The sequence below is a fragment of the Lepus europaeus genome, chromosome 23, assembly GCF_033115175.1.
Source record: "Lepus europaeus isolate LE1 chromosome 23, mLepTim1.pri, whole genome shotgun sequence".
NCBI classification, from domain to species: domain Eukaryota; kingdom Metazoa; phylum Chordata; class Mammalia; order Lagomorpha; family Leporidae; genus Lepus; species Lepus europaeus.
The window spans coordinates 19,252,649-19,272,230 of NC_084849.1; the positions used below are offsets into that span (position 1 = coordinate 19,252,649).

Below are 19,582 nucleotides of genomic sequence, written 5' to 3' on the forward strand. Positions count from 1 at the left end.
TAGTGGAAACCATTTTACGACTCTGATAATATTGCGCAAGGGTTGGAATTTCTCTAAATCCTTGTCAACACTCGCGATTTTCTGGTTCTATTTTAAGTAGCAGCCGTCCTACTTGGTGTCTTCTTGTGTATGTACGTATTTATTTTTTAACTGAACATTAATTATAACATTTACAGTCTGCCACATGATGGCTTAGTGCATGTATACGTTATGTGCTGGTCTGATCAGGGAACCAATATTTCTCTTTCTTTGCTATTAATTTATTATCGGAGGCTTGGAGCTCCCTTCTCGTTCTTCACAAAATGTAAACTAGGACATTGTAAAACTCCTCACTCTGCCGCGTAACGGGAACGTATTCCTTCTTTAACTCTGGTTTGGTCCCCATTCTCCAAGCTCCCTCTGGAACCCCTCCGCCTCCCCACCTCCGGTAACCACCGCTATAATCAGACTGACTATTCTATTACCAGTTTCTACATACAAAGGAAAACATGCCATACTTGTCTTTCTGTGTTTGCCTTATTTCACTTACGTAATGCCCTTTGGTTCCGTTCATTTTGCTGCAAACATCAGAATTCATTTCTTTGGTTGAATATTCCATTGTGTAGTCCAGTGTGTATATATACTACATTCTTCGTATCAGTCCATCTGATGATGGGCACCTTGGTTAATTCCCTATCTTGGCTATTGTTGAGTAGAGCTGAACTAAACATGAGCAGGTATCTCTTTGATGCAATGATTCTATGTCCTTTGATATCTACCCGGTAGTGGAACTGCTGTGGAAGTTCTCTTTCCATTTTTAAAGCAATCTCTGCTGTTTTCCAAAGTAGCTGTACTAATTTACATCCCCATCAACAGTGTGGAAGCATATCCCTTTCTCCTCCTCCTCGTCAGTGTTTGTCACTCTTTCTGATATTGGCTATTCTAACATGGGTGACCTCATTATGGGTTTAAGTTAGGATTTCTTTTTTTTTTTTTTTTTTTTTTTTTTTTGACAGGCAGAGTGGATAGTGAGAGAGAGAAACAGAGAGAAAGGTCTTCTTCCTTTTTGCCGTTGGTTCACCCTCCAATGGCCACTGTGGCCGGCGCATCTCGCTGATCCGAAGCCAGGAGCCAGGTGCTTCTCCTGGTCTCCCATGCGGGTGCAGGGCCCAAGGACCTGGGCCATCCTCCACTGCCTTCCCGGGCCATAGCAGAGAGCTGGCCTGGAAGAGGGGCAACCGGGATAGAATCCGGCGCCCCAACTGGGACTAGAACCCGGTGTGCCGGCGCCGCAAGGTGGAGGATTAGCCTGTTAAGCCATGGCGCCGGCCATAAGTTAGGATTTCACAGAGGATGTCTGAATGGAATCCTCTGAAGTCAGGCCGAGCGACTGGTGCAGTTCTGCACAAGATGTGCCATTCATAGATAGATGCCGATTTCATCCAAATGTAACCACACACCTGCTTTTCAGTGGGTCCCATGCTAGGTACCAGAGATGCATGGACGAACAGAACACAGTCTTGAGGAGAAAGACCCTGATCCATGCGATTTCCATACAGAGCTTTGGCTTTGGGACACTCCGGCAAATGCTACTAAACGTTCTGATGTTTCCAGTGGATGTGAGGGTGGGGTATTCAGGATTTTGCTTGAGTTATCAGACAATTTGGGTATAGCGTGCACAACAGTCTGCAGTCACAAGGATAAACATGGATGGCTTCGTGTAGCTGGAGCATGAGGAATGCCACGCTCATGAGCCACCATCCATCATCGTGATGGTTAGCTGAGCCAGGGAGCCTGCACTTTATCTGGCAATCAGGGATGGTTCACTGGGGTGGGGGGGTGGGGCTTCAGCAGGGTCGTGCTGTAGAGGACCTGGGCAATCTTCAGAAAAGATATTAAGGGTGGGAAGCCCAGTCTGCCCATTGCATGGTCCTTTCTAGGGAGCAGTGTCCTCCAGCCACATCCAGCTACTCAGGATGACCTTGACACACTTAGGTCTCTACCGTGGCCTTGGCTTCCCCCTCTCATCCTCTGGGAACCCAGTCCTCTCTCTAGCCTAACCCAGCTGGTTAAGATTATGATTTAACCTGCACTGAAGCCCACTGGAATCCCTGGCAGGTCGATGAAGGAGCCCTTTTAGCTCACTCTGGCCATGTCCTTCCATCGCTCTGTTGCTGGAGCAGTTGTCAGGTCTCTGATGGATGTGAGGAAACCCTGGGGCTTCCCTCTTTCCCTCAGAGTATCTACAGTGTTGATTCATTTTATTTTATTTTTAATTATTTATTTATTTGAAAGGCAGAGTCATAGAGAGGCAGAGGCAGAGAGAGAGAGAGAAAGAGAGAGTGAGGTCTTCCATCCGCTGGTTCACTCCTCAGATGGCTGCAATGGCTGAAGCTGGGTCAATCTGAAGCCAGGAGCCAGGAGCTTCTTCTGGGTCTCCCACATGGGTGCAGGGGCCAAGAACTTGGGCCATCTTCTACTGCTTTCTCAGGCCATAGCAGAGAGCTGGATTGGAAGTGGAACAGCCAGGACTTGAACCGGCGCCCACATGGGATGCCAGCACCGCAGGCGGCAGCTCCACCCACTACGCCACAGCGCTGGCCTTGATTCATGGTAGCTTTTCAACCACAGAAAGCATGCAGACAGCATAGCCATGTGTCTGGCACATAGTACGTGCTTACCAGATGAACGCCATTGGACCTTGGAGTGGGGTTCATGGCAGCAGGTGCTAGAATTCAGCAGCTGAATTGCTCAAAGAGTGAGCGTCCTATGCCACAGGCAGACTCGCCCCATTACAGTATACATTGTAGAGTGAGTTGGGACAGTGCTACCCACCATGGTTCTTCATGATTCCTGTGTATCTCACTGTCTGGTAGACACAGACCAATGTGACGTGGCAGCCTTTATGACTTTAGGGTATATTCTTCTTGAACATGGGAGAGAAAGCTCTTTGTAAAATTCTAGGATGCAGTTAATGTCTAACTCTTCTATCGATTATTAAGTCAGATATTAAAGCCTCCAACGATTCCCCACATATTTCCTTTTTTAAAAAAGTGTTCATTTTTTATTTGAAAGCCAGAGAGACAGAGATATACAGACATAGAGGAATCTTCCAGCCACTGGGTCACTCTCCAAATGCCCACACTAGCTGGGCTGGACCACACTGAAGCTAGGAGCTTGGACCTCACTTCAGGTCTCCCGAGTGAGTGGCGGAGACCCAACTAATTGAGACAGCAGCTGCTGCCCCCAGAGTGCATGTGCAGGAAGCTGGAATTGGAAGTGGAGCTGGGACTTAAACTTGGACACTCTGATATGCAGTATGGACACTCCAAGCAGTGTCTTAACTACTGCACCAAATGCCTACCCTGTCTCCAGCCGTTAATGCTAAATTATCTATGTTTGCATCTTACTAACTTTTGTTTTATGTGCTTTGGGATTCTGTGGTTAGGTGCATATATATTTACAATCACTCTATCTTTCTGATGGGTTAACCCTTTCCTCAATATAAAATGTCCCTTTTTGTTTCTAATAACGATTTTTCTTGAATGCTGGTTTATCTTATTTAATGTAGCTACTTTAGTTCTCTTACTGTTTATATGGTATCTCATCTAATTTCCCCCTTTCAGCCTAGCTTTCCTTATAAACTGTATCTCTTATAGGAAGCATATAGTTGAATCTTTTAGGTATAAGATGCCAGTCTCAGCCTTCCTGTGAGAGTCTGTGCATTGGCATGTAGGGTGGCTAACAACCCTCACTTGTTACTCGTTTTCTGTATGCCACATGTCTCCTCAACACTCTCCTCTTTCACTTCCTTCTTTTGCATAAATCAGGTATTTGAATGCTCCTTTACACTGGTTGTTCCAGGGAGTATAGTACGTATTATAACAGTCTATTTCAAATTAATACCAGCTTAATTCTGGAACATATAAAATCCTTGCTCCAATATAGCTCCATTTCCTCCTCCTACCTTAGTGATTTTGTATAATATATATATATATATATATGATATTATACATAAGATCTCTATATATTAAAAACCCAACAGTACAGCTTTATAATCTTTTATTTAATCTACATCTTTTAAATTACTTAAGGGAAGAGAAAAATGTATCTCCATAATCTTTTATATTTACCTGTGTATTTATGTTTTCTGCTCCTCTTTCATTCTTTGAGTATTTGGACTACCTCTGGTGTCGTTTGCTTCTTCCCAAAGGGCTTCCTTTCACTAAGTAAGGGAGAAAGGCCGAGAGCAGTGAGCTCTCCCAGCCTTTGTTTGCTTGAGAAACTCACTTTTTCACCCTCATTTTTTTTAAAAGATTTATTTGCTTATTTGAGGGTCAGAGTTACACACAGAGAGAAGGAGAGGCAGAGAGAGAGAGAGAGAGAGAGAGGGAGGGAGAGAGAGGTCTTCCATCCACTGGTTCATTCCCCAATTGGCCGCAACAGCTGGAGCTGCGCCCATCCGAAGCCAGGAGCTAGGAGCTTCCTCCAGGTCTCCCATGCAGGTGCAGGGGCCCAAGGACCCAGAGCATCTTCCACTGCTTTCCCAGGCCATAGCAGAGAGCTGGATAGGAAGTGGAGCAGCCGGGACTCGAACCGGTGCCCATATAGGATGCTGGCACTGCAGGCGATGGCTTTACCTGATGCCACAGCACTGCATACAGAATTTTTGATTGATATCCTTTTTCCTTGCAGTACTCGCAATGTCCAGTCCCCCTGCGTCTGGAGTGCCTTGCTTCTGATGAGCAGTGGCTGTTAAGTGATTAATTGTCTTGCTGTTTCCCTGTCACACAATGGATTGCTTTTCTCCTGCTGTTTCAAGGTCTCCCCCCACACCGTGTCTGCCTGGCCGCAGTTGGACGGTGATAACTCCCAGTGTGGCTGTTTGTGTCTGTCCTGCGTGGATTTCGTGGGCCTTCTGTCTCTGCCTCTCAAATTAAAAAAAAAAAAAGCAGCATTCCCAATTCACAGGAGCAAAGTCATGGGATCCACCTAGATGTCCATCAACTGATGATCGGATAACTAAAATGTGCTATACATACATGATGGAATCTTACCAAGCCATAAGAAGAATAAAATCCTGACGCTCGCAACAAAATGGATGGAACTGGAGATGACTATGCTAAGTGCAATAAGCCAGATCCAGAAAGACACATATCACACGTTTTATCTTATCTGTGGAAATTAAAATGTAAAGTGCAAAAAATAAAATTTCGGGCTGCTGGTGTGGTGCAGCTGCAGTGTCGGCATCCCCTATGGACACTGATTTGTGTCCCGGCTGTTCCACTTCTGATCTAGCTCCCTGCTAATGGCCTGGGAAAGCAGTTGGAAGCTGGTCCAAGTACTTGGGTCTCTGCACCCACGTAGGAGACCTAGACAGAGTTCCAGACTCCTGGCTTCACCCTGGTCCAGCCCTGGCTATTGCAGCCATTTGGGGAGTGAACCAGTGGATGGGAGACCTCTCTCTCTCCCTCTCTGTCTCTCCCTCTCTCTAACTATGACTTTCAAATAAATAAATCTTTAAAAAAATAAAGTTTCTACCACCCCCATAAAATTTCTGTTAATGTGTATAGTTTATAAAATTTTTCATATTATTGATTTCTAGTTTAATGGCACTGTGGTCAGAAATAATTTTTAATATGACTTCTATTTTTATATTTAAAAAGTGTCTTTCCTAGATCAGAGAAATAATCCTTGATTACCTGGACGGTTCTGATCCACGGAGGAGCTGCTTCCATGAGGAGGTAGACAAAGGTGAAATCGCTCATGGTCACTTGAATCCTTGCCAGGTTTTCTTTCCGCAGCTGGCTGTTAAACAATGATTACATTTTATTGAAATAAATGAATAATTGATATTTGGCTTCAACAAACAGCGATTTCCTGTGCTTCCATGTAGCCCTGATGTTAACGAGGATAACAATAAGAGCGGTTAAGGGCGAAGTCATTTGCAAAGTCTTTTTCCTATATACTCAGTCTTCCCAGCTGTGTAGGGTTCAGGCAGGGGTTGTAACCCCGGCTTTGCTGGTGAGAAGAGAGGCAGTGCCTCGCTCACCTCCTCACTCCTCCCTCTGACTCTTCTGTGCAAAATGAGGTGATCATATCCATGGCTGCCTCTCAAGACAGGTATCTAAAGGGTCCCAGGAAAACACGGAGGCGGAGGGGACCCCTTGGTTACCGTGGCGGCTGAGCGTGTGCTTCTGCAAGACACAGACGCCTTCTTCCAAGTTCTGCTGCGTCTCCACTGGGGCTTGACCGAACAGAGGTGGTTGGGGGGGTGGAATGGCTCCTCGTGTTTATTGAGCACTTCCTGTATACCGGGGACTATGTTAAGGTCTCCGCCAGCACTCTCTGCTGGAGTAGGTGTCCTTGTTTGCCCCCTTTTCCTGACAAGAGTCTGAGACTGAGGGTGCAGAACCTGCCTGCCGCCAGGCAGCTGATAACCCCAGCATCTAACTGACCTGTTGTCTCCCCAAACATCTGTATCTCCCCGGGGGACTTAGAATAATTTCACTGGCTGCGGATTTCATTTAGTAAAACCCATCTGTCTTATGTTAAGCCAATTTTTATTGTGTTTTCATTTTGCACAGAGAGCAAAGACATTATATTTTCGGTATATATTGGTTTTGTGTGTTCCTGCCGCCCACAGCTCCCTTGGAACATTTTTGGCCAGACTATAATAAGTGAAACCATCAGAATGCTGGAGCCGTGCCATTCCAGGAGGTCAGCAAAGAAATCTCCCTCCCTGGTTACAAGCTGGGACTAGACTTTTAATAAGCATTTTTTGTTTTCTGATATCTCAGGAAGTTTTCTGTGATGCGGTTGACCCAAAGAATGGAAACTTATCTACCACGTGACTCCAGGCTCATAAAACCCTTTGCCTCTGAAGTGTGGCAATTACTGTCCTGACAGTCGATTCTGCAAGTAGCCGCTCTGGCGCTCGGTGAATGGGAGGCGAGTGATGGAGGTGGAGGCCAGTGATGGAGGTGGAGGCTGGAGCAGGAGGGGAGTCGGCCTCCATGAAGGAGGCAGGCATGACCTGCGTTTGTTTCAGGCAGGGTTGTTGGGAAGCCTGTGTGTTTATTTCACAAGAGGAAGATGCCAGGCTGGTTTGGTCTATGCGCACCCGAAGTCCTGAGGGACTTTGTTTCCTCTGCACGGGGCTGCCCGCCCCACGCCCACCACCAGGGGACCGCTGTTGTCTGAGTGTCCTTCAGGTCGGTCAGCACGTTCATCCGCCGACAGCTTGAATGCAGAGTTGATGACTGAGACGCCTCGTGGATCCGGCGGCGCCCAATCTAGGTCAAGCGGGCGGGGTTTATGGCCGTGCCATTTATTTAGCAAACGTTTGTGGGAGTGGAGCTGTTGTCTGCAGGTGCACGGAGCGAAGCGCAGAGCGCTGACGAGGCTGTCACGGGCGGCTGAGTGACATAGCGAGGAATTTCTTCCTGCCCTCGAGCCCCGGGGAAAAGGAGCAGCTCGAGACCCAGACAGTCCCAGATGTCACGGTGTGGCCACACTGACCGTGCTCAGGCTCTGCCTCTGTCCTGTGTGTAGCCTTGGGGACAGGCCTATCTTTGGGGCTTTTCGTGTTTTTTGTTTTGTTTTGTTTTGTTTTGTTTTGTTTTGTTTTGTGTGTCTGGGTGCATGGACATAGCATTGGCCCATCTTAGCCATTGCAAAGTGTGTAGGTCGGTGGCACTGAGTGCCTTCAGAGGGTGCAGCCGTCACTGCTGTCCACCGCCACAAGTTATTTTTCCTCTGGCCAAACTGGAGCTGTGTGCCCATGAGACACAAACTCCCCATTCTCTCCTGGCTGCCACCATCCGACTTCCTGTGAATCTGGTGCTCGGGTACCCTGTGTGAGTGGAGCCAACCATATTCATCCGTTTTTGTGGCTGACTTACTTCATTGAATATAACATCCGCAAAGTTTATCTGTGTTGCAGCAGGTGTCCTAATTCCCTTCCCTTTAAAGACTGACACATTTTCTTTTTCTTTTCAATTTTTTTAAAAAAATATTTTTATTTGAAGTGGGGCTAGGTGGTGGTGGGAGCTATCTTCCATCCACTGTCTCACTCCCCAGATGGCTGCAATGGCTGGAGCTGGTCCAGGCCAAAGCCTGGAGCCCAGAGCTTCATCCAGGTCTCCCCCATGGGTGGCAGGGACCTAAGCACTTGGGCCATCATCTGCTGCCTTCCCAGGTGCATTAGCAGGGAGCTGGATTGGAAGTGGAGCACTTGGGACCAGAATCGACGCTCTGATGTGGGATGCTGGTGTCGCAGGTGACAGTTTAACTGGCTGCACCATGACGCCAGCCCTGTGGCCCAGGTTCCATGGTGTGGATAAACCACTTGTTGTTTATGCATCCATCCACTGGTGAGCACTTGGTTTGCTGGCATGGTTTGCCCATTGTGAATAATGCTATTAGGGACACAGGTGTCGTCTTTGAGACTCTGATTTCAATTTTGGCAGAGGGGAGAAACCCCCAAGTGGAACTGCTGGCTCCTACCCTCATACCACGTCAAATAGTCCAAGGAACCGCCATACTATTTCCTGTAGCAACTGAATTCGTCATCTTGTTTATGATCTTTGATTTTTTTCCCCCTCTGAGCAATAGGTATGGTGCCAACCAGGAAGGCAGCAAATGATGACCCGAGTACTTAGGTTCCTGCCACCCATGTGCGAGGACAGGATGGTATTCCTGGCTCTGACTTGGGCCTGGCCCAGCCTCAGCTATTGCAGCCATTTGGGGAGTAGACCAGCAGGTGGAAGATCTTTCTCTCTCTCTTTCCACTGCTCTGCCATTCAAATAAATACATAAATCTTTTTAAAAAATATTTCCCACCTAAGGTTGCTGTAAGGATGAAATAAATGAGGGCCCCTGTCGGGTGCATGGTATACAGCAGGTACTCAAAATATGCTCATTCACTGTACTTGCTGGCCAAGGCCGGGCTCTGTTGGACAAAGCTCGCAGACACACCCAGCATCTTCTGTCTCTCCCAGCGCTGCAGCCGTTCAAAGTGAGCCTGACCTTCCACTCTGGGATTCTACCTGCTCTCTGCCTGCTCCTCCAACTCCTCTCTTCTCTCTTCTCCCTAGGCCGTGGAGGAACTCCTACAGAGCCTGGATCTGGAGAAGAAGGCCGTGGCCCTGGGACACAGCCAAGTGAGTGGAGTTTCTTTCCTACTGACCTTCTGCCCAGCAGCTCAGAGACCCAGTGGGGCCCTGATTGCTGTCCTGGCTTGGTTGTCCATGAGCCCTGTGTGTCTGCTCCACCTACTTAGATGACAAAATGCCACAAGCTGGGAAGACCTAACATCAGGAGAAACCACGTGGTGGGCATCGCAGTCCCAGGTGCCTCCGTGGTCTGGCAGGGTTGATCTCAGCTCCAGGAAGCGCCGCTCTCCTGTCCGAGAGAGAACACGCCTCCCACTCAGAGCCTTTTGACTTCTCCATCGCAACCAATGATGGTGCACCTACAGCCCTGGCTGATTGGCAGCGGCAAGTAAAAAGAAAGACAGGGCCTGAGAACAAGGCGTGTGACTATTTGGGTGGAGAGAAATAGCTTTTGGGAAACTGATGTTGAAAAAGCGCTTCCAAAGCTACCTGAATGTATAGAGAAAGATTTCCTGCTTTCCCAATGTGAGGGCACTTTTAAAAAACTCAAGGAAAATGGAGTTAAACAGGTTTATTTTGGTGCAAGAAATTCTGAAATGCATGCATTCAAGTTCTCCCACGTGGGTGGCAGGATCTGACTGGAGCCATCGCCACTGCCTCCCAGGGTCTGCATCAGAAGGAACTTGGAGGGGCCGGTTCTGTGGCTCACTTGGTTAATCCTTCACCTGCAGCACCAGCATCCCATATGGGCACCGAGTTCTAGGCCTGGCTGCTCCTCTTCCAGTCCAGCTCTCTGCTGTGGCCCGGGAAGACAGTGGAGGATGGCCCAAGTGCTTGGGCCCCTGCACCCGCGTGGAAGACCAGGAGGAAGCACCTGGCTCCTGGCTTCAGATTGGCATAGCTCCAGCCGTAGCGGTCATTTGGGGGGTGAACCAACAGAAGGAAGACCTTTCTCTCTGTCTCTCTCTCACTGTCTAACTCTATCTGTAAAATAAATGAAAAAAAAAAAAAAAAAGAAGGAACTTGGAGTCGGGACCCAGAGCCGAGAATCAAACCCAGACATTGCGAAGTGGGATGCAGGGGTCGCCCTCCATGCTAAACTCCCTCTCCCTGCCACCTCCTTTACACGGAAGTCTTCGTGTCCCAAGTGAGGAGAGTTGGACTCCAGTGTCGGGGCTCCCATTCTTGTCACATACTCTGCAGTTCTCAGAGCCCGGTCCCGGGACCAGCACCCACCTCCCCCGAGAGCTTGCCAGAAGTACACCTTCCCAGACCCCACCTCCCGTGCAGGGAGTCAGAAATCTCTGGGGGCAGGGCCCAGCTGTCTGTGTGCTCAAAGCCCTCTGCCGAATTCCAGTGCACGCCCAAGGCTGCGAACCTCTGGCCTGGAAAATCACTCAGTTATTTCATGAATACAAAAATCAGCCCCGAGATCCTGACAGCAATTGCAGAGTCAGAAAGAAAACAGAATAAATCGTCACACGCAGGTGACCGTGGCAGGGGCCAGGGAGTCGATGAGCCCGAACAGCCCAGTAATAGGACATTGTTGTTACTGAATGATACTTGGGACTCACAAAGAAGCCATTCCAAGAAAACCAAGGTCAACATATGCTTTTGGAAGCCAGCGTAGACAAGAGACCAGGGCAGCTGTAACACGGGCGATAGACCGGAAGTCTCGGAAGCTCGTGGGCAAGGAGAAGCGACTGCCCTGGTCGGTGCCCAGGCTCGGCCCCTCCCTGACCGTGGGCTCCCTCACTGTGCAATTCCAGCTCTGCAAGCCTCCATTTCCTCCTCTGCCAAGTGGAGCCACTGCTTCCTAACCCCTGTGCCCCCAGCAGGTTGGCTGCAGGAATTGGTAACTGACAAGGGCTTCCCGCTCCTGACCTGGCTGGATGCTTCTGTTAGTGGTGCATGTGTATCAAATAGGATGACATTCTAATGTGTAAGGAACCAAGCACCTCTAATCGGCAAAATTACCGAGAGGAGAGGAGCTAATTTCTCAGCAGGCCCCCCAACACGGGAGCGATCGTCCCATCCGATCTTTGAAAACCCCTGGCCTGCGGCATTTTTAGAGGAAAATCTCGCCTGCATGGCAGGGCCCCTGTGGGTGCTCTCGAGGCGAGGACGTGAGGCCGCCACGCTCTGTTTGGGTCTGATAAGCAGCTGGACCTACGGAAAGTGAATAATTTAGATTGTTCTTGGTGATTTTTCAGCCCCTGGAGCTTTATCAAGGCTTGAGCCAGGGGCTGTGACATTTAGGAGAAGGTAGGATTCCACAGGCAGGCAGGTTTCGCTCAGCACTCTGCCCCTAAAAGGCAAACCAGAAACGAAACATCCTGATAAGGTACTGACTTTTTCGCATCCTGCAAATGGTGGCTTCCAATTATCTTTTTAATGAAAGCTTCATATTTAATCAATGGCGGTTTGGACAGTGCCTGCCACCTAGTGTAATATACAAACTGGCGCTGTCATCGCTTGCATCATTGATTTTTTTTTTTTTAACAGCAGCTTTTGGGATTCACTAGCTTATGAAATTAATACAGACATTATTGAGGCAACCTGATAGGTAATGAGTCAATTGTATCTTTCTTCCGATGAGACTAATTGTCTCAGTGGCCCCGGCTTTTTATAGGAAGTGCTCCGTAAAACAGTAGAAGGTTGCAAAACAGAGGTAGCACCGATCCGGAGTCCTTGTTCTCATCCCCCGCTCCCCCGTTACCCTGGGATTGGCCCAGCGGCCTCCACTACTAGAAATAGGCTTCGAGTAATGGAGAATCGATTGAGACCCTTTGTTCCACCTGGAATCAAATTGCAATTGCGCCTCAAGCTTCAGCTGTTTGTATTGTAATGAACAAGGAGGGCAAGCCTCATGCTGGCATTGGGAACAGGTGCAGGAGATAGAAACCTGGAGTTTTAGGCGCCAGTCTAGGCTTTGTTGGTCATTGGTGATGTGAACCAGAGTCAGTGACAGGACCTACCTGAGCCCAAAGATTCGTGGTAGTGGTGGTGGTGGTGTTGTGAGGGATAAACATGGATGTAGAAGGAAAGACTTGGAGAAAATGCATGAGTGTACACCAAAAAGTTCTAGGAAAAATGTAAATTAAAAGATAAGTTTGGGGAGCCTGTTCGGTGCGTTGAAAGCCTGCCCATTGGAATGCCTGGTTCCAGTCCTGGTTACTCGGATTCTGATCCAGCTCCCTGCTAACTCTGGGAGGCAGCGGAGGATGGTTCAGGTACTTGGGCCCCTGCCACCCACAGGGAGGACCCAGATGGGAGTTTGGGCTCCTGGCTTCAGCCTGCTCAGCCGTGGCTAATACTGACATTTGGAGAATGATCAGCGCATGGAGGATTCTCTCTCTCTCTCTCTCTCTCTCTCTCTCTCTGGCTCCTTGCTTTGGATTGGCATAGCTCCGTGAACCAGCGGATGGAAGACCCCCCCCCCCCCCGCCTTTCAAATAAAATGACAAAAAAAATTGAAAAAAGAAAGTTAGCACCTCTTGACTGAGAAAAATTAGCAAAACAGTTTATCTTGGTGCAGAGTTTTTGCAATTCACATAATACCAGGGGTCCTTAAAACACTCACGGAAAATGTGTATTCTGAAAACATGACACATGGGTTTTTAGAAAATTGCACCCAAATAAGCTTGTGTATGAATTCCATTGCTTTTCCATGGATGTTTTGAAGCATCCTCACGGAGGCCGTGCAGATGTTACTGAAGTTCAGTGGGACCTGGAGTCTTCTCTGGGGTCAGGTGAACGGAAATCCTGATGCCTTTTTTAGCCTCAGTTTCTCCATCCATAAAATGGGAAGATCCTCATAACCACCCTATGGTTCTTCCAGAAGCTCATGAAAATGGCATTATAAGAAGTTTGGCTCAAGAGAGTTTTGAAATTCATTTTTTTAAAAATAAAATACATTATCCATGACTATTTTGAGAATCCCTCACGTGTGTGGATTTCAAAGACTTTTTGCCCCCAAATGCATTGATTTTGAGGTCCTCTAGGCCTGCCAGGGGCCTTCCCTCCATGCCCAGGGCGAATGGTAGCAAGAGCTCCCTGAATGTTACTATGAATGGATAATGTTGCCAGTGACTATAGAGCTACAGAGGGCCTGCAGGGGGAGCTGACACCTCCGGGGGTTACAAACCACATCTGACAAAGAATCAAAGGCTGATCTTAGCCGACAGCAGGAGGGCCTCTGAAAAGCGACCCCGCCTCCATCATGGACTGGAATCCCTGACACCTTTGCTTCCTTCCTTGGGGTGCAGAGAAAATGGTTACCCCGAGCCATAACTGTGCCAGCACCTTGGCAGGATCAGCACTGCCCCTCCCCCCCAGAGCTAAAGATGCTCTTAGAAAATCCTCGAAGGCAAACCTCCAAGACTCTGCCTTCATCTTCTGCTGACAGTCGGTCCTAGGTCCCGGCTTCCCTGTTCCCTGCCGTTCCCTGCCTGCCGTCTGTTTGAAGGCAGCTCTGTGGGGGTGCCGAGGAGGCATTGATCACACCCTGCAGAAGCCATCCATTATGGATGAACCATCCAAGGCCTCGCCGTACCATGGGCTGTTGCAGCACCCCTGTGGGTGGTACCAGCCCAGCCCCATTCTCTCCAGACCGAGGAGGGCTGTCCCCACTTCCCCACCTCCCCTACTGTCTCTGCCGCTGGCCCTCCTTAGTAGGCTGGATCCAGGTCCTTCTCAGATTTCCAGTGGTGCTTATTTAAACACACACACACACACACACACTTTCTGAAGCTTGGTCCCCAAGCCCACTGATTCAACCTCTCGTGGGGCAAGGCCTGGGAATCTGCATTGACTATACTTCCCCGATTGATTCTGGTGCTCGGTGAAGTTCAGGCAGATCTGTCCCAGCAATAGTTCTCACACTGACGTGCACAAGTGTCCCCGAGGGGCTTGTGTTACCATGCAGATTCTGATCTGGCAGGTCGGAATGGGGTGCGAGACTTTGCATTTCTAACAAGCATCCAGGCGATGCCTATGCTGCAGGTGCATGGACCAGGCTGAAGTCCCAGAGACCAGAGGAAGGGAGAGAGGAGCCGTGAGGAGACACCACGCCTTGCTAACTTGGGTCCTCATTAAGGGGCAGCTGCCCACAGATCCTGCAGGTGGATGGACTGGAACTGGGGTCTGCGTTGCAAGCCCCTCCCATTGCAGGCAATCTGATTTGGCAGAGGAGTCACCCATGGCCTTTCCCGCTCGCAGGTTTTCCTCAAGGCAGGCGTGGTCTCCAGGCTGGAGAAGCAGCGGGAGAAGCTGGTGTCTCAGAGCATCGTCCTCTTCCAGGCGGCTTGCAAGGGCTTCCTGTCTCGCCAGGAATTCAAGAAGCTGAAGGTACTGCTCGGGGTTCGCCTGCAGGTTCTGGGCCAGCGGGTCTGGGGTGGGCACGCAGGCTCACGCATCTCCCGCGATGATGTCAGTACTACCGATCCAGGCACTTGATCTGGGTAGCGAGACCCTTTGCGAGGGGCACTGTGCAAGAGTCAAGATGTTTCCTAAGCCCACAGCCAGGCTGCAAGGGACCAAATCCCAACTCTGCCATGGAGAAGCTGGGTGACACTGGGCAAGTGACTTCTCTGTGCCTCAGTTTCTCCATCTGTAGAATGGGGATAATAACGACACCGCCCTTCCCAGGGCTAGGATGAGGACTGGGTTAACATGGGTCAGGGTGTTGTCTTAGCTCTGCATCACCTGTTTATGCATTGGCTGTCGCCATGGTAATGAAAAGACAGCACCTCCTAGCCTGCCTGTCAGCATGGTTCCCACCTGCACCTGACAGAGATGAGTTGGGTCAGCACTTCTCAACGTGCGGTCCCCAGCCCAGCCGCCTCAGCAGACCTGGGCATTTGTCAGAAATGCATGTGCCCAGGGCCTGTGCCCAGGTTTTCTGAATCAGAGCCTGCTGTTTCCATAGCCCTCCATAGGACTCTGAAATGCACCCGGGTTTGAGAAGCGTGGGGTTCCTGTTGAAATATGCTTGCAAAGTCTGGCTTTGCTAACAGTGGCGTCCTGGACATTGTTTCCTGTGGGCAGGTGCAAATGTTTCCAAGGAGAGTTTTTGCCTGGCAGAATCCCCACCTAAGATGTTTCCCCATCAGTCAGTATTTTCTATGCCTTGTCCCATTATTGTCACTTGGCCAAGCAAGACTGAAGCCCAGCAGAGAGCCTGGTGCAGAGAGTCCAACTCCACAAATGGAAGGGTTTTTTTGGGGTGGGAAAAAAAAAGGTCCTCCAGTTGTTCCCCCTGGGACTGAAGCGCACGGGCTCCACCCTGGGCCACATTCTGCCTCCTCTGCTCCCCCCACCCCCAGCCCGGAAAGGAAGGAGCCACTCACGCTTGCCTTTTGCTCCTGCAGATTCGCCGGCTGGCAGCAAGGAGCATCCAGAGGAACATGGCTGTGTTCCTGGCCGTCAAGGACTGGCCGTGGTGGCGGCTCCTCGGCTCCCTCCGGCCGCTGCTGAGTTCCAGCATCGGGAGTGAGCAGCTCAGAGCCAAGGAGGTCGGTCCGTGCAGCAGGCAGGGCCTGGGGCCCGGGATGGGGTAGGGGGGAAGCGGGGAGGGTCGGTTTCCTCCCCTCCCCCATCTTGGTGCCTTCACCAAGGCACCAGGGCCTGCACCCCCGGGGGGATCCTTGATGGTGGAACACTGGGCCCAGCAGCCCTGGACGCCCCCTGCTGGATGTCCCCTGAGTCCCGCCGCCCCCCCGGGTGAGGGGTGTAGACACGCTCTGACCACCCGGCGGGCCACAGGAGCACTTATTGCTCAGCCAGAGAGACCCGGCGGTGCCATCTTTGAGTCTTGAGCTTTCTTACGCTCCCTTCCTGCTACCATTCTCATTGGTTATGAGTTGTTGCTTCCTGTTGTTTCATTCTTACAAAAGTCGGCAAACACATGCGCGCACACACACACACACACTCTTCATTTCTTTCTTGCACAAAAAGCCAACTACCATCCAAGTGGAGCTCATCTCAGCTGAAGAATCCCAACCAGTGAAGTGCACGCAAATATTCCCAAGTGCCCAAAACTCCACATTCTCAAGCACTTTCTGCCCCCAGACGTTTCTGATGAGGGAGACTCAGTCTGTATCTACTCTCCTTCACCTTGCATCTCCCGAGAATCCCTCCAGGGTTCGATTTTTAGGGCGCTCCTCCTCGTTCCCTTCTTGTAGCTGCAAAGTAGTCCTTCAGAGGTCAATGCCGGGGCTCGGTCCACCAGCCTGCTGCAGCCGGGCACAGGCACTGCCCCTAACGGTGATGCCCCAGGCTGCGTGTTGAGCCAGAAAGTGAAAGCCTGGGTGGGTGGTTGGCGGGTGTGGACGTGCTGAGCATGCGCAGTGGGCTCTTTCTACGCACTACGTGGGGCCTCGGAGTGAGTAGAGACGCTAAGCAGCAGCGAGGGCAGAAGGCACTCGCGGGACCTTCAGTTTCGGACCTCACCACAAGCGGGCAAGTGGATCAGCCGCCCCGTTCCCCAGCCACCCTGCTTTTTATTTAATTCTATTTTAATTGGCAGATACTCACTGTGTTTCTTTATGGGGTACGGTATGGTATTTCAGAATATGAGGATTCTTCAACCAGTTCAGGGGAGAACGGAGATGAGCTTGCTTCGGTGCAAAAATGTTTGAAATCCATGCGTAGTGATGCTCGTTGCCCTTGCACTTTCAGGAGACCCTCCCCCCCCCCATATGTTTTCAGTGCGGGGTGATTAAGCCAAGCTGGTTAACAGATCCGTCACCTCACAGACTTAGGCTTCCTATGTGTGCAGTAAAAATGTTTAAAAGCCAACCCTTCCAGCAATGGTGAAATATACAACACGTTATCATTCAGTCACCACCCTGTGCCTTGTGCGCTAAGTCCCTAATACGTCTTCCTCCTAAATCAAGCTTTCTTTTTTCTTTTCTTTTTTAAATTATTTTTATTTATTTATTTGAGAGGTAGAGTTAGGTACAGTGAGAGAGAGAGAGAGAGGTCTTCCATCCACTGGTTCACTCCCCAGATGGCTACAATGGCCAGAGATGAGCCGATCCAAAGCCAGGAGCCTGGAGCTTCTTCCAGGTCTCCCACACAGGTGAAGGGGCCCAAGCACTTGGGCCATCTTCTACTGCTTCCCCAGGCACATTATTAGGGAGCTGGGGCAGGAATGGAGCAGCTGGGACTCAAACTGGCGCCCATATGGGATGCTGGCGCTGCAGGTGGAGGGTTAACCCACCGTGCCACACTCCTGGCCCCTAACTCAAGCTTTCTATCCTCCAATCACTCTCACCACAAGGGCATCACATACTTCTGGTCCAGAATGGCCTCTGTTTAGCTGTTTGCTTTTTGTAGGAGGAGCTCACGGCGCTGAGACACAAGCTAGAAAAGTCGGAGAAGTTGCGGAATGAACTGCGGCAGAATACAGATGTGCTTGAGAGCAAGGTATTCCCATCCCTCTGCGTGGGTCCGTGTGTGTGTAAGGTCCGTTGAGGGGACAATGACGGTGTTCCTGCCCCTGTGCTAACTGCTTTGCAAAGATCCTTAAAATAACCTGTGGGTCACATGCTGTCATCAGACCCAACTTACAGAGGGAGAAATCGAGTCCCCAGGAAAAGAAATATCTCCTCAAGGCCACACAACCAGCAACCCACGCCATGTGGCTTCAAAGGGAAATTTTCCTTTTTAAAGATGTTTTTATTTATTTGAAAGAGTTACAGAGAGAGCGAGAGAGTGAGAGAGAGCGCTCCCATCTGCTGGTTTACTTCTCCAGATGGTGGCAAGAGTGGACCAGGCCAAACCAGGAACCAGGAGCTTCATCCAGGTCCCCAACATGGGTGCAGGGACCCACACACTTGGGCCATCTTCTTCTGCTTTCCCAGGCACATTAGCAGGGAGCTGGGTCGGAAGTGGGGCAGCCAGGACTCGAACTGGTACCTGTATGGGATGTTGGTACTGCAGATAGTGGCTTTACCTGCTTCACCACAATGCTGGCCCTGGGGAAATTTTCTTAAAGAAGTCACAAAAGCACCAACCATAGGGGGGAAATGATAAATTTGACTATACTGTAATAATAAGCTGTTGATCTAAGCATAAAACAAAGACACTTATGTATTTGGAGTTGAAATTTGCAACATATACACTTGAGAGTCTTCAGAATATGGGAAGAACCTCCTCAAATCAGCTGGGAGAGACACTCCAACAGAAAATAACTGTGGGCCAAAAACATGGAGAGGCGCTTCCCAAGAAGGGGGTGTGATCTGAGAGTACAAGTGTTCAATGATTCAAGTGACCATGAACTCGTGAAAAGATGCCCAGCCCAGCTGGTGATTGAGAAATGCAAATCAACACCACTCCAGGTACCGTTTCACACCTGAGATCGGCAAAGCGTGATGCAGCCAAGTGTTGGCCAGGCTGTGTGGCAGCGGGGACTTACCCGCTGCTGGTGGGAGTGTGAATTGATGCCACCACCCTTGAACAATTCACCACTGTCAATGAGAGTTGGTGGTGCCCGCGCCCTGTGCCCGGCAGTTCTGTTTCAAGGTTAATGAGAGGGGGTCTTCCAACAGTTCGTGGAAGATGCATACTGGGAAAAAAATAATGCATGGGCATCAAAATTTGTTTTACAGCAAAATATAGTTATGTTTTAATTTCACTTCCCATGAACTTTAAAACAATTATTTACTTGAAAGTCAGGGTTACAGAGAGAAAAGGAGAAAGCGAGAGAAAGCGAGAGAGAGAGAGAGAGAGAGAGAGAGAGAGAGAATGAATATCTTCCATCACTGGTTCTCTTCCCAGATGATTGCAATGGCTAGGGCTGGACCAGGCTGAAGCTAGCAGCCAAGAGCTTCTTCCGGGTCTCCCACATGGGTAGCAGGGGCCCAAGGACTTGGGCCATCTTCTGCTGCTTTCCAGGCCATTAGCGGGGAGCTGGATTGGAAGTGGAGCAGCTGGAACATGAACCGATACCCATTTGGGATGGCAGTGTCGCAGACAGCGGCTTTACCTGTTACGCCAGGATGCCATTCCCTTCCATGAACCTCTAAGAGATTTATTTATTAGAGAAGGGGAGAGAGAGACAGAGAGACAGAGATGGGGAGGCAAAGTGGGAGAGAGTGATAGACAATTGTAGAGAACTCCCAAGTTCAGTGCAGTGCCCAAGTGCCCACCATGGCTGGGGCTGGGTCAAGACCAAAGGTTCAAGCTGGAACTCATTGCAAGTCTCCCCTGCAGCTGGTAGGAACCCGGTTCCTTGAACCATCACCTGCTCATCTCCAGGATCTGCACAGGCAGGAATGCTGGAGTCGGGGGCCTGAGCTGGGAAGAGAACCCAGGCGCACCGATGTGGCATGCAGGCAGCTGTGGGGCTGACTCCCAGCCCTCCGTGAGCTTCTGGACGTCCTTTGTACTATGGTGATCCACGTGCATAGGAGAAGACAAGTGCGCGGCAGCCCCATTTGTCATACAGAAGGCGTGCACACGCCCAAATGAGGCTATCAATA

The 19,582-nt window shown here is 50.0% G+C and overlaps 1 protein-coding gene across 1 annotated transcript in view; it reads left to right on the plus strand.

Annotated features, from left to right (window-relative positions):
* Positions 1 to 19,582, plus strand: part of MYO18B (myosin XVIIIB) — a 243,534-nt gene that overhangs the window by 78,816 nt on the left and 145,136 nt on the right. Inside the window, exons 21-24 of the mRNA XM_062182090.1 lie at positions 9,078 to 9,143; positions 14,316 to 14,444; positions 15,467 to 15,610; positions 17,436 to 17,525. Of these exons, the coding sequence (XP_062038074.1) occupies positions 9,078 to 9,143; positions 14,316 to 14,444; positions 15,467 to 15,610; positions 17,436 to 17,525 (429 nt within the window). The remainder of the gene's footprint in view (positions 1 to 9,077; positions 9,144 to 14,315; positions 14,445 to 15,466; positions 15,611 to 17,435; positions 17,526 to 19,582) is intronic.